Below are 14,111 nucleotides of genomic sequence, written 5' to 3'. Positions count from 1 at the left end.
ATTTCATCAAAAATTGAATAATTGGGGTTCTTTGTTATGCCAAATCTAACTGTGTATGTAGATTCTTAATTTTTGATCCTGTTTTCAAATTGGTCTACATTAAAGTTCTTTGATATGCTGAATCTAAACATGTACTTAGATTTTTGATGATGGGCCCAGTTTTCAAGTTGGTTCAAATCAGGATCCAAAATTATTATATTACGTATTGTGCAATAGCAAGAAATTTTCAATTGCACAGTATTCAGCAATAGCAAAAAATCTTCAATTGCACAGTATTGTGCAATAGCAAGAAATTTTCAATTGCACAGTATTGCCCAATAGCAAGAAAACTTCAATTGCACAGTATTGTGCAATAGCAAATATTTTCAATTGCACAGTATTGCGCAATAGCAAGAAATATCTATTTGCACAATATTGTGCAATAGATAGAGATTTTCAATTGGAGTTATCTTTCTTTGTCCAGAATAGTAGTTGAATCAACTTAAATCATTGTTTTATACAATATACAATGTATAGGTATTCACTTTTACTACCAACTGATAAATTAAAACAATCTTTACCATTCAGTGACAACAAGCACTTTATTTTACATTTTAATATTTTATGATGTATTTAAATGAGTTGTTATTGTTGCAAACTCCATTAGAAATTTGAATTGAGATCAGTTTTGGAAAAAGGGAAAGTGGGATGTGAAAAAAAAATGGGGGGGGGGTTAAATTTTTCTCATTTCAGATTTCATAAATAAAAAGAACATTTCTTCAAACATTTTTTTGAGAGGATTAATATTCAACAGCATAGTGAATTGCTCAAAGGCAAAAAAAATATTTTAAGTTCATTAGACCACATTCATTCTGTGTCAGAAACCTATGCTGTGTCAACTATTTAATCACAATCCGAATTTAGAGCTGAATCCAGCTTGAATGTTGTGTCCATACTTGCCCCAACTGTTCAGGGTTCAACCTCTGCGGTCGTATAAAGCTGCGTCCTGCGGAGCATCTGGTTGGTTTGTGAGTTGACCATGATGAGTTACAGATCAAGTTTAAGTTTAGTTCCACTCTGCTAATTTTTTGCTGAAATTACAGGCTATGGACTTTGATAAATTGTTGAAAATCACAGTTATACAGACATTTTTTTCTAAATGCCTTCAGATATTGGGCTGGTTTTTTGGTATGTGAGTTAACCATGATGAATTACAGATCAAGTTCAAGTTTAGTTTCACTTTGCTAATTTTTGCAGAAATTACAGGCTATGGACTTTTGATAAATTGCTGAAAATCACAGTTATACAGACATTTTAATTAAATGCCTTCAGATATTGGGCTGGATTGTTTGTATGTGAGTTAACCATGATGAGTTACAGATCAAGTTTAAGTTTAGTTTTGCTCCGATGTGTTTTGCAGAAATTTTAGGGTTTATGACTTTAAAAATTGCTGATTTTTTATATGTGAGACCACCATCATGTTTGTGTTCACAAGTGTTGTTGAAATTGCAGATTTTCAACTTTTTGAGACTGGACCATTTGTGTCATTTCGACACATCTTAGCCATTGTACATGTTTTATTGTGTTGATCTGTTTCTTAGATACATAAAGCAATAGGGCCACTAAAATTGGTGCATGGAATGATTGTAAGGTGTAGATGTCCTACTTGCAGGTTTCATATGAATTTGGTCAGTTTTATGCCCCAACCATTGAGGAAGGGGCATTAAGGCTTACCCAACTTTTATCTGTACTTCTCAAGTTTGGCTTCCATTCTCTAACCTTTACCACAACCAAATGTTCTGAAACTGAAACACAATTCCTATTACTTTGGAACACAGATTGAATTTGAAATTGGATTGCGTCTCTACCATCCTTCTTGAGTTATGTTACCTTTTAAATGAAAAAAAATGTTGAGTTTGACAATTCCACAATCTAACCTTATTTTACCTCTACTAAAGGTTTTAAAACATATACCTTCACACAATACGTTATTTCCACCTGACTCAGACTAAGATTGAAATATGTATCATCACTTTCAGAGTTCTGTCCATTTTGGGAATGGAAAATTGTTGAATATTCTGTTTCCACGCCCTTACTATTTTTTTCTCCAAAAAATGAGGAAACATAGAAGATATGTCAGAAGTAATTGACAATATATATAGTACCTTAAAAAACCGTTTTTGCATTTTGTTTGATATAGGTAATTAGAGAAACAAGACTTCAACAACAAAATATTTTGCTTGAAATTATAGGTTACCACCAGACTGTTGAAGGATGTTCACAATTCAGAAGATCTTATTACTTACCAACAATCATTTTTCAAAATAGATGAAAGTTACTTGTAAGAGATGTCTGAATGTTATTACGTTGTAAATAACAGTGAACCTTTTTTCTGTTTTTGTTAAAAAAAAAGGTTATAGTTTCAAAGATTGAAATGCTTGTTGAATTTGATGTATAGATACATTTTGATGGAAGTGGGCAACTGCATCTTAAATTTTAGAATGCCGTAAGTATTTATTGCATTTTTCTGTTTAATGTTTACATTAAATCTACAGTTTTCCTTTTTTATATGACCGCAAATAAAAAATTGGGTTCATATAATGGTATGATGTTGTCGTCGTCTGCGCTGTCCGAAGGCACATTTGGTGTCCAGACAATAACTTCAGTTTAATTAAATGAATCTCTATGAAATTTATTAAGAAGGTTCAATACCACAAAAGAGAGGTTGGGATTGATTTTTGGGATGATGGTCCCCACCGTTTTGGAAAAAGGGGCCCAAAACAAGCATTTTTCTAATTTCAGTACGTTAACTTGTCTTTAAGTATTTCCATTGCTCTGAAATGGTATCACAATGTTTAATACCACAAGTAGAAGGATCAAAAAGTTAAGGGGTTTCAAATTTTATTTTAATTTTTTTTAATTTTTAAGAATAATCTTAATTGCACAGTATTGTGCAATAGATTTGTAAGATCTTGACATTTATTTTGTGTCAGAAACCTATACTATGTCAAAAATTTGATCACAATCCAAATTCAGACAGAATCAAGCTTGAATATTGTCTCCAAATTTGCCACAACGGTTCAGAGTTCAACCTCTGCAATTGTATAAGGCTGCACTCAGCGAAGTCTATAAACAAAATGTTACTGAACTATATTAACTGAAATTAATACTTTTCAGGCTATAATGATTACTGCAGATGCTTTTTCTGTGGTGGAGGGCTAAGAAACTGGGATGCTGGAGATGACCCTTGGGTGGAGCATGCTCGGTGGTTTTCAAAATGTGCATTTGTTAGACAAAACAGAGGTCATAGATTTGTGGAAATCATTGTCAAACGTCAAGCTGAAATGGTAAGATAACCAAATGATAAAGCATCATAGAGGTGTCATTAAATGTGAAAAGATACCTATAACTCTGGTGCAGTTGAATTGATACTGCTAATTTTATAAGACATATTAGATGTCATATTTTAACCAGTTACCCATGTCTGTTTGTCCTGTCAGTCCCAAATATCCCCAAAATTGGTTTTCATTCTCTAGCTTTAATTTTCCTCAACCAAATAGTATTGAACTTATTTATGCACAATGTATATTATACAAATAACAAATCAAATTCAAAATTGGGTGGTTTCACTTTTGCCATTCATAGTTATGCCCCTTTATAAGCATAAAAATTGCTTAATCTGTCGCCTTCTTTCTCTATCTTTAGTTTCTTAATTATATAACCAAATGTTATGAAACTTAGATACAAAGCCTTCTAGCAGAAAACAATCTTAACTTTGTGAATACGGAAGTTGACTCTTGCATATTTTCAAGAGGCAGAATCTGTGGCACATAGACACATTCTTCATTTTATATTATTCTGATGTCCAATTGAATGATCCGATATAATATGCCACAAATCGGTCAGCAGGCAGTATAGTTTACCCTTATCCCTAATTCTGTAATTCCACAAGGAACAGTTATTCAGATTTATTTTCTTACCCCTTTTCATAATGAGCTGAATTTTAGTATGTGATTCAACTATGACGAGTAAGAGATTGATTTTATGTTTGGTTCTGCTCCACCATAATTTTTTGAAATTAATGGCTTTTGACTATGAAAATTACAGTTAAACAGGTACTTTTTGTCTAAACACCTTCACATATTAAGTTAATTTTTAGTTTAAAGTAAGTCAACTAGAATGAGTTACAGATCAAATTAAATTTGTTACTGCCCTATTGATATTTGTCGAAATATCAGGCTTTGACTAGATTAAGTTGAAGTTTGATTCTGCTCTGCTGATTTGTCCAAATATTACAGACTTCTAAAACTTTGTGAAAATGATAGTTATGTGGACTTTCATTCTCACATTTTCACTTCTAAAAATGGCTTTAAACTTTATTTGTTATGGGAGCTGACACATCCAGAGTTAATGAATATATAAAAAAGAAGATGTGGTATGATTGCTAATGAGACAACTCTTCATAAGAGACAAAAAGACACAGAAATTAACAACTATAGGTCAGAAAAAAGTTGTTTGTTAGACAGCTTTTTGTGTTTTTTTGTCATACAAATAGATTCCAACAACTAAATATAGTTGATGTTATAAAATGAAAATGGATATTTTGATTAAGTCTGTAGGCACTATAATGCTTAAATTTCTAAGTTATGTATTTTCTCTTTTTAATCTGCTACTTTGTCTTATCAAGGATTTGTATAGTAAGATCTTACTATACAAATCCTTGGTCTTACAAAAATATTTGTGTATCATTTACAGCAAGCCTCTGGAAATGCATCAGGTAGTGCCAAGAATCAGACTGCAGTTACGACAAATATGCCAGAAACAGAAACACAGGCACCCACTCCTGCTACTTTTGAATCTCTGCCAGGTATACTAAAAAAAAGGAATTGAACATGTGGATTTAACATCAATGAATGAAAAAAGAAAATACATCTACAGGACAGCATACAGTTTTCTACACTTTATATGTCCATCTAAATATGAAATAGCTAGTACCAGGGTGTAATATATTTTAGGGCTTTTGCACTTATATTGGGAAAATTGACCCGAACAGTATATCATATTGCTTGTAAGTCCAATATTGTACACTGTTGGGACAATTTTCATCAATATAAGTGCAATAAACCTTTTATATAACACCATCAAATCTGTATTTAGCAATCACTCAAGGAAAGTATTAAAAGGAACCTTTAAGAGAGGTAACCTTTTAAAAAGATGCTACAAAAAATTATAATTCCGACTTTGACAGTGACTGTGATTGTTTCAAATGTTTTTAGTGTTTTTATTCAGAAGAGTTATCATTCTTCGTGGCAATGAATAAAAAATAGCAGATTGTTTGATTTTCTGAAAAACAACCTGCCTCACTTTATAACTGCATTAAATCTAAGTGTGTAAAAGAAATGAATAATATATATTCAAATACTGAGTAATTTTGATGTTATGTTGAGTTTGGAAAGCATCAATTTGGTTGAAAAAAGTACATAAAATACAATTTAGTAGAACTAATTTTTCCCATATAGTTAAAATCTTATTAATAACATTACACATGCAAATGACTTTTGCAGTTGCTGCCAATGTCAATGTTGATCCAGCTGTGGCAAGTGTAAGAGAGATGGGATATACTGATGAGATAGTACAAAGAGCTATTGATATCATGAAACGTAATAATCCAGGTAAATGTGTTCTTGATAACTACTAAATATAACTCTAAGATCTTAAGTAGAAGGATTTTTTCAATTGCAATGACCATCATAACTTGTTATTGACCTTGACTGGCTATACAGCCCTTGCACGGTTGGCCATTGTTAGTCAAGATGGATACTCAGTAGTTTTAGGTCAAGGTAGTTTTTGATGAAGGTGAAGTCCAATCAACTTGAAACTGTATACAAATGTTCCCTATGACATGATCCTTCTAATGTTAATGCCAAATTTATCTCAATTTTACGGTCCACTGAATATAGAAAATGATAGTGTGGATTGGGCATCGATGAACTATGGACACATTCTTGTTTCTTTCATTTCTTGCTTACTGTACTCTTTAGTCTGCACTTTGACTGGTAGGTTCAAATTTGAAGAATAAAACTGCGGACTATACAAGACTATTCTATGCAGTGCTTGAGCTAGTCAACAATATAAGTTTGTGTTGTGTTTCTTTCTCAGGAACTAATATACACTAGGTCAACAATTTAGGCTTTTTGGAGCCTCTGTCATGTTGGAAATTTTCTTGAATACTACACATGCTACAATGGCTATAGAAAACAGGAACAAAACAGAATAGATAAAATAAGCAAACTGAGATCTACAAATTGATTGTTTCATTGCACCTTAGTATTGAGATGGCCTGGTTTTTCGGAGGGGCATTTGATTTTACTATAAATGTTATACATGTATAAGCATTAATGCTAAGTGTATGAGACGTTATGTGGCAAAAAAAAATGGTGGTTATGCTCTTGCACAAATTATGAAGAAGATGAAAAAACAAATGATGAAATTCTGGCAAATTCTTATGTTATTTCTTCAAAGTTTATAGTAAATATGTGCCTCATAGTTCATAACTGTTATAATTAATAAGATAAACTAATGTGTAATAACATGTAAGGATATTATTTGATAGATTTATAGTACTGTTTTATGATAAGAGACAAAGCAGCCATTTCATACTTTCTATTTCTTCTGAAACAAGTGCATGTATCTTCATCTCATGCTATTTTTTTCTACACATGAATGAGAGTTTGAAATCATCTTTTTGCTGACTTTACATTTTAGGAAAAGAGAAAATAGAAGCAACTGAACTTCTTGAAGTTGTATTTTCTATTGATGATAATGAACTAGGGTCAAATACAGCTGTAAACTCTGAAAACACTCAGCTTGTAAGTGGAAGTCAGTCTCGACAACAAAACTTACAAATGTCTACATCATCAGTTGAAAGACAGACAAATCAGAGGATCATTCAGGCTCAGCCTGCTAATCCACCCGAAAGTTCAATACCATCACTCCCATCTTTATCAGTTAGCTCACTTGAAAATAAGACCACAGAAGCAGGTAAGTGATGTGAAAAAGTATTTAATGTTAAAAGTTTTATAAAATGAGTCCAGACAGCCTATTATGATGATCTACTGTCTAAACAGAAATTGTTATTTTCAGGTACAATTTCAATAAATTTGACTTGTCTTTTAGGTCAAGGAACGGTAAATGGGCTTATCACATATTTTGCTACAATTTTGAATACAACTTTGGCTCGTTGAACTATAACTGAAAATTGAAAAAAATGATGCATTTTTTCTGTCGTCAACATGTCGAACATTAACTCAAAAACACTTTAAACAATTTGTATAAAACTTTGGTGCATTGTTTATATCTATTGATGTGAGCTCCTTTTCGTTTTTTATAAATTTTAGATTTTACGTTTCTGAGTTAGATGGTTTTAGTCATAAAAAAGGGGCATTTTTTTAGATTTAAGTTTATGAGTTGTGGGGTTTTATTCATTAAGAAAAGGGGGATTTTCCAGTTTTCATACAATAAATCGAGATTGCTTTCACCAACTTGCTAGTAATTGTGGTAAATTGTTTATATCTATTGAAATAAGCTCCCTTTCGATTTCTATAAATTTTAGATTTTATGTTTCTGAGTTAAAGGGTTTTAGTCATAAAAAAAAGGGTGATTTTCCAGTTTTCGGACAAAAACTCAAAAATGCTGTCAGCAATTCTTAGGAAACTTAAGTGAATTGTTTATATTTATTGATGTTAGCTCCCTTTAGAATTTTATAAATTTCATATTTTACATATCTGAGTTATGAGGGTTTATTCTTCAAAAAGGTGGTATTTTCCAGTTCTTGGACAATCACCTCAAAAATGCAGCTCTCAGCAATTCTCATGAAACTTTGGTGAATTGTTTATATCTATTGATGTAAGCTCCCTTTTAATTTTCATCAATTTCTTATATGACATTGAGAATAAATTTAACTTTATTTGTTGATAGTCTGACAACAGATTTACTAAGTATTGAGCAACAGCACAGTGTATTGCACAACAGCATGAAACCTTTAGTTGAATATAAATTCAATTCATATTAACAATTTCAAGTTCTTTGACTACATTTATTCAGAAACCTATAATATGTCAAACATTTAATTACAATCCAAATTCAGACCTGTATCAAGCTTGAATATTAATTCCGTTTTTGCCCCAACTGTTCAAGGTTAGACCCTTGGCAGACATATCCAGCTGCGCTCAGCAAAGCATTTTATTAAAAAGAGGGGGGTCAATGTACTAGTTTTCAAGTTAAATCAATTTGAATGATAAACATTTGTTGAAAAATATCATAGTTTGATGTGGCAAAAAATAACATTTTATGTTATTGAGGTCATTAGCTCCCCTTTAACTGTACTGTTTGCTCTAAAAACAATTGGTATCTTGTGCTAAATTCATTAACATATTGTATCTTTTATGTTTTATTAGGTGCCCAAGAAGGTGCACTAGCTGCAACTGCCCATTCAAAAGTCAGTGATGCTGGTAAGTTTTCTCTAGAACATCTCAGACTGATATCCAAATTCATTGACTCTTTAGAACCATTCTGTAACTGGAGTTTACCTCAACCAAATGTTATAAAACTTATACACAATTCTTATGACCACCCAACACAGATCAAGTTTTTCTTAGAGTAACATTACTTTCACTGTTACTTGCCTATTTCTTCCTTTATGACTATGCTTAAAATATATGTAGTCAATGTCTATGTTTAGAAATGAGCAGGGAAATACTTTGCAGGACATAAGGTGTATCTTCTTGTTTAATATGGCATGAAATATTGTTTATTTACAGAAATCAGATCCTTGCAAGAAGAAAATACCCAATTGAAAGAACAGGTGATGTGTAAAATTTGTATGGATAAAAACGTATCTATAGCTTTTCTACCATGTGGACACCTTGCCTGCTGCATTGATTGTGCTCCAGCAATGAGAAAATGTCCTATGTGTAGAGTGTATATTAAAGGCACTGTAAAAACATACTTGGCTTGAATATACTATTAGAAACATTTATTAAGCAATGTCATTAATAAAAGTTTAAAGAATTTTTTTAAATATCTGAATCGTATATAAAAAAAAATCTTTTTATATATTCACCTTATGTTGACAGTTGCAAACTCTATTGAAATTGTTGTGAAAATGTTTGTATGATTGATGTTGAACAATACCAGTTTAAAAAAAATATTTTGATTTTGATTCCTAAGAAGTTTTGGAATTTATGTTTTTGCTCAGGTCAGCGTGTGTTTGCTATAAATGAAATTAATATATGTGTATAAGATGTTTTGCACTTATTTATAAATTTGAACAGTAAAATATGTTTGTATAGATAAACCTTTTAACTAAAAAATATTATCAAATGATAATTTAACTGTAATGGTAAATGTATTATTTCAACATTCAAACCTTTTCTTTTAAAAACATTGAAAACATCTTAATAAGCTTTGATTATTGTATTTGATGAATATTTTGATGAATATAAGATTACTGTTTGTGATGATTAGCTTGATAAATATTAGTTTTTTGTGATGAATAACTTGATGATTGATATTTGGAGTGATCTAAAATACTATGAGGAATTTCTCTAAATGTTTTGAATTTTATTTTGTTGTTACTTTACTTATTTGTGTATTTTGTGTGTTTATTGTTTTTCAAATACTGTTTGGGTCAACTGGAGTATACAAACATATGTATTTGTGGGATATTGTTCAAGAAGATGTGTGTTTATTATTTATCAATACTGATATACATGTATATTTGTAAAAGTAGTCATTTTCAAGAAGTTTTATGAGTGTTTATCATATATTTAGTAGTAAATACAGTAGTTTTGCCGCAATGCTGTCTAATCCATATTGTTCAACTTTGATGTGCACCCTTTATCACACCCCTACTTTTTTTTTATACATAAAGTCAGTTTTTATTTTTGTAAGCTTAAGAAATTTTTTCCCTAAAAATAGGTCCAAAATGAATGATCATTCGAGCGTGACGCAATTTATTGAATGACGTCATTGTTTGGCATGTAACGTCATGAACGTCAAGTTTTCATATTTTTTGGCACACTAAATGCAACTAGGAAAAATACAAAACACACAAAAAAATACAATAAACAAAATATTTTTAAAGCAACAGCACGCAAATTGTAAGGTAACCCAGGTGCTTCACATAAGTAATTGTGCAGTTCTTTTAAGGTTTTAAAACAAGACAAAAATAGAACTGAAGGTAACCCAGTGCTATGGATAAAAAAACAGTTCATATAATATAATTCTCTCCTGTTGAAATATATGATAAAACGTATAAAAAAAGTCACAATCCGTATCACATGCCGTATCACCCCCAACCAATATCATCCTTTGGGCTGATATTGGTGCCTCGGGTTGATACAACATATGATACGGATTTAACCATGTATTATTCTCTATTTATCATGTTTATTGTTAATAAATATTGATTAACATGTATATTTATGAATGTTAACATAATCAAGAAAACGTATGTGTGTTTATTGTTTATTAATATTGATTAACATGTATATTTATGAATGTTAACATAATCAAGAAGATGTGTGTGTGTTTATTGTTTATTAATATTGATTTACATATATATTTGAAAAAGTAGTCATATTCTAGAAGATTTATAGGGGTTTATTGTTTATCAATATATGTATATTGATTTACATGTATATTTATGAAATTAATCATATTCAAGAAGGTGATAATTTAAAAACTTCTGAGGAACAGTATTTGTGATTGCATAAGTGTGTTCAATTTTATGTTTCAAACTGATTTTTTTTTTAAATATGTTTTTTCTTATATTAGATAAAAGATCATTTGAATTTCGAAACGAGATAAATTCAAAATGATAAGCTATTGAACTGATCTTCAAGAGCATCAAAGAAAACTATTCTCATCAAAAGAGCCTTGATTTTTTTTTTAAATTAACAAGCAGAACAGTATTGTACTATATCATTGACATTCATTTCATACAACATGATTTTGTCTTATATGTATATGTGAGTATATTGTCTGTAGTAATAACTAAATCAGCTTTTTTTATGAAATTCTTAACATGTGTTTTCAGCTTGATAAAAGAGGTATAAGGAATCTAGAAAGTAACTGTTTGTTCAATGATGAGTTGAATTTGGAGGTTTGGTAAAAAAAAATCTTGTTTTAAAAATTCCACTTGAAAAATTTATAAAGATGTTGACATATAGACTTATGAGCCTCTAATGATAGCAGATATATTATCCTCTTTGATTAAGATACCTCAAGTGAAGAAATTTGTTTTCAAATGAATATTTAAGTATTATTCCTGTAGAATCCTGATGAATGAAATTCAACAGGGACTTAATTTGATTTGACGTTGTTCTTACTATTTAAAGATAATATATTTGTTTAACAACGCAAAGCGTGTCACGGGTCTAACAGGAGGTAGTTATTCTTCTGAGCACTTGAGTTCACCCTTTGGATTTTGGTGTTGATCAATATTAGCTTAGTGTTGTGTTTTATATGAATTTGCGTTTGTCTGTTCATGTTTTTACAATTGGTCAAGGTTTTGTCTATTTATTTTTCTTATGATAATTGGTTTTTTTTTGCCAATTTTTGTTATATTAAAAAACATTTTGATTCAGAATTTTCAATATATTCCTCATAAAAAAATCTTATCGATTATGAAATATAAGATCTAGAATATCCCAAAATGCTATTTTGAAATTTATATTTATTATTTTGTTTTATTGAGATGATTAATATTAAAAAAATATTTGTTTCCTTTAACTTCTTATAAAAATGTTGTTTGTGTTTCTTTATCAGATTTATCTGAAATAGTTAATTTAATATTTTAATGAATTATCAAAATGGGATAGACACAATTTCTGTTAAGTCAAATGCAGCATCAGACCTGTCTATAGCTTTTATTTAATTTGTTTTATTATTATGATTCCAATTGACATTGCTTAGTAATATTCATCTTAGCTTAAAAATGATATTGTTTGTTTATAATTGAATGCTATTTCTCCATGAATAAATTGGAGAGTTTCATACTGGTAAGATTATATATATTTATATTTCTTATCAGTAGTAAGCATTATACTATATGAATAGAGTTCATAGATGGGAAGCCATATTACAAAGTGTATAACAAGTGGAACTGTTATTGGTAGTAGTTGATAACGTTTTTTTTTCTGTATAAATATAACTACTTTCTGCTGTTATGACAAAGGTATAGGTGATTAGATCAGCCGTGCTATATACCTTTCTAACTAACAACATGTATTGAATTACCTTTTTTGACAATTTCCCAAGTTAAATAAAACTTCATAAAATTCTGTGTTTAGTTCTGTTCTGCAGATACTATTTCTGATATATAGATGGATCATTGGTGAACATCTGAAAGTTTGTTTACCTATATATTTTTGAGTTTAATGATCATCAAGGTGGCATAAGTATACCTTCTTGAGATTTTCATAAAAAATGTTTGAAATAATGATCAGTTAATTTATACAAAAGAATTCTTAGATTATCTTGCATTATCAGTATTTGACTATGAATGAAAGCTCCATATATATAGGAATAGTTTTAAGTCTTTTTAAATGGCTACATAAAGTTTGATATTTTATACAGAGGACATACATGACACCCTGCAAAGTCTTTATGCGTAGTGATGGTCAACTTCCAGACATTACTTATTAGTTAATGGATCAGCTTCAAACCAATATTTTTTTTAATCATGTGAATGATTTAGTTTAAAGTCAATAATTTTCACATGAAAAATACAATGTTTAAAGTTAAGATAGTACATTATAAGCAACTTAATATACAAATCTTATAAACAATTGTTAGATCAAGTGCTGGTTCTCTCAAAACTTGAATGAACAATAGAATAGCAAACTTTCCTGAGTTTAATAAGGTTGGTTAATTATATTTGCCACCCATACTTTATTGGGGATTTGACTATTAAATTCTTTTGTCTAAATCTCGAATTATAAACTTTACCATGCTGTATATACGGCTTAACAGGGTTGATGTTTGGTAAAATGTTTAAATACAATCAAACGTGTTCAATTTTCATGAAGACTTTATTGTCATGCTATTTGATTAGACTTAGAGAAAAGATTGTGTTTTGAGGAAAAAACATCCACAAAATGTATGCACAGTAGTTATAATTTTAAATGCCTTATCTTGGAGAGGTTTTGATTTATGTATTTTTTAAATGTCAGACTAATTAGTTTGTTAGTTTAATTGTTATTTATATCTATATCATTGTCTTTAATTCATTGTTTTTAAGTCATAAATATTTGGAAAAGTACAGCTGGTATTTGAAAAAAAACATGTTTGACATAAATAAGATGGACAAGAAGGTTCAAAGAGTTCAACCAAATTTAAATTCAAGCACACCTTTATTGTTGGCAAATTCTCTATTGTGTATTCTGTCATTTTTGTCAGATCTGGTAAGTTCAGCAAATTTGGACAAAGTGACTTTTATGATTGCAAGTAATACACAATAAGAAACTTGGTCAATATGATTATGGTGTTGAAGAGGAAAGGAAAGAAAATTGAGAAAATAAACTTGACTATTTAATATTTATAGACAAAAATGTACATTGTAGTTGGAATAAGTTTTCAAGTAAAAAAAGATGACTATTTGATATCTGAAACATGCCTGTATTGTGCTTATAAACGATAACAAGATTTGTATTGATATATTTAGACTAGTTGTGTTGCTTATTAATAAAAATATATTATTCATAAAATATTTTTGGTTTTGTTTTTTTGATTTTGCCAAATGAAATAAACCTTTGTGGTCATCATTTAATTCAGAATCTGCCAATTAGTTGAGGATTCGCATTTGGTTTCAATTGAGTATATGATTTTTTTTTACCCCTGTCAGTATGTCCTTTTGTCCCAAAAGGTAAATAGTTTATTTTACTAACTGCTCCAGATTTTAACCAATAAGATTTATACTTTACGTGTACACTAGTCTGAACATATAGTAAACAAGTGCAGTATTGTCGGAATTTCGACCATCTTTAAATTTTCCAAAAATTATGGGTTGTCCAAATTTTGTCAATTTCTACTAATATGATACATACCTGCTAAGTCCTTTTGTTGTTTTC

The 14,111-nt window shown here is 30.0% G+C and overlaps 1 protein-coding gene across 1 annotated transcript in view; it reads left to right on the top strand.

Annotated features, from left to right (window-relative positions):
* The window catches only part of LOC143049569 (uncharacterized), a 54,512-nt gene extending 40,762 nt beyond the window's left edge, over window positions 1–13,750 (top strand). The window contains exons 10-15 of the mRNA XM_076223172.1: window positions 3,157–3,326; window positions 4,735–4,846; window positions 5,544–5,651; window positions 6,745–7,020; window positions 8,436–8,489; window positions 8,799–13,750. Of these exons, the coding sequence (XP_076079287.1) occupies window positions 3,157–3,326; window positions 4,735–4,846; window positions 5,544–5,651; window positions 6,745–7,020; window positions 8,436–8,489; window positions 8,799–8,995 (917 nt within the window). The 3' untranslated portion in view covers window positions 8,996–13,750. The remainder of the gene's footprint in view (window positions 1–3,156; window positions 3,327–4,734; window positions 4,847–5,543; window positions 5,652–6,744; window positions 7,021–8,435; window positions 8,490–8,798) is intronic.
* The last annotated feature ends 361 nt before the right edge of the window (window positions 13,751–14,111 follow it).

This window comes from Mytilus galloprovincialis, chromosome 10, assembly GCF_965363235.1.
Source record: "Mytilus galloprovincialis chromosome 10, xbMytGall1.hap1.1, whole genome shotgun sequence".
In the NCBI taxonomy this organism is placed as follows: Eukaryota; Metazoa; Mollusca; class Bivalvia; order Mytilida; family Mytilidae; genus Mytilus; species Mytilus galloprovincialis.
Note: the sequence above shows the minus strand (reverse complement) of the source record. Positions and strands in the feature narration are given on the sequence as shown.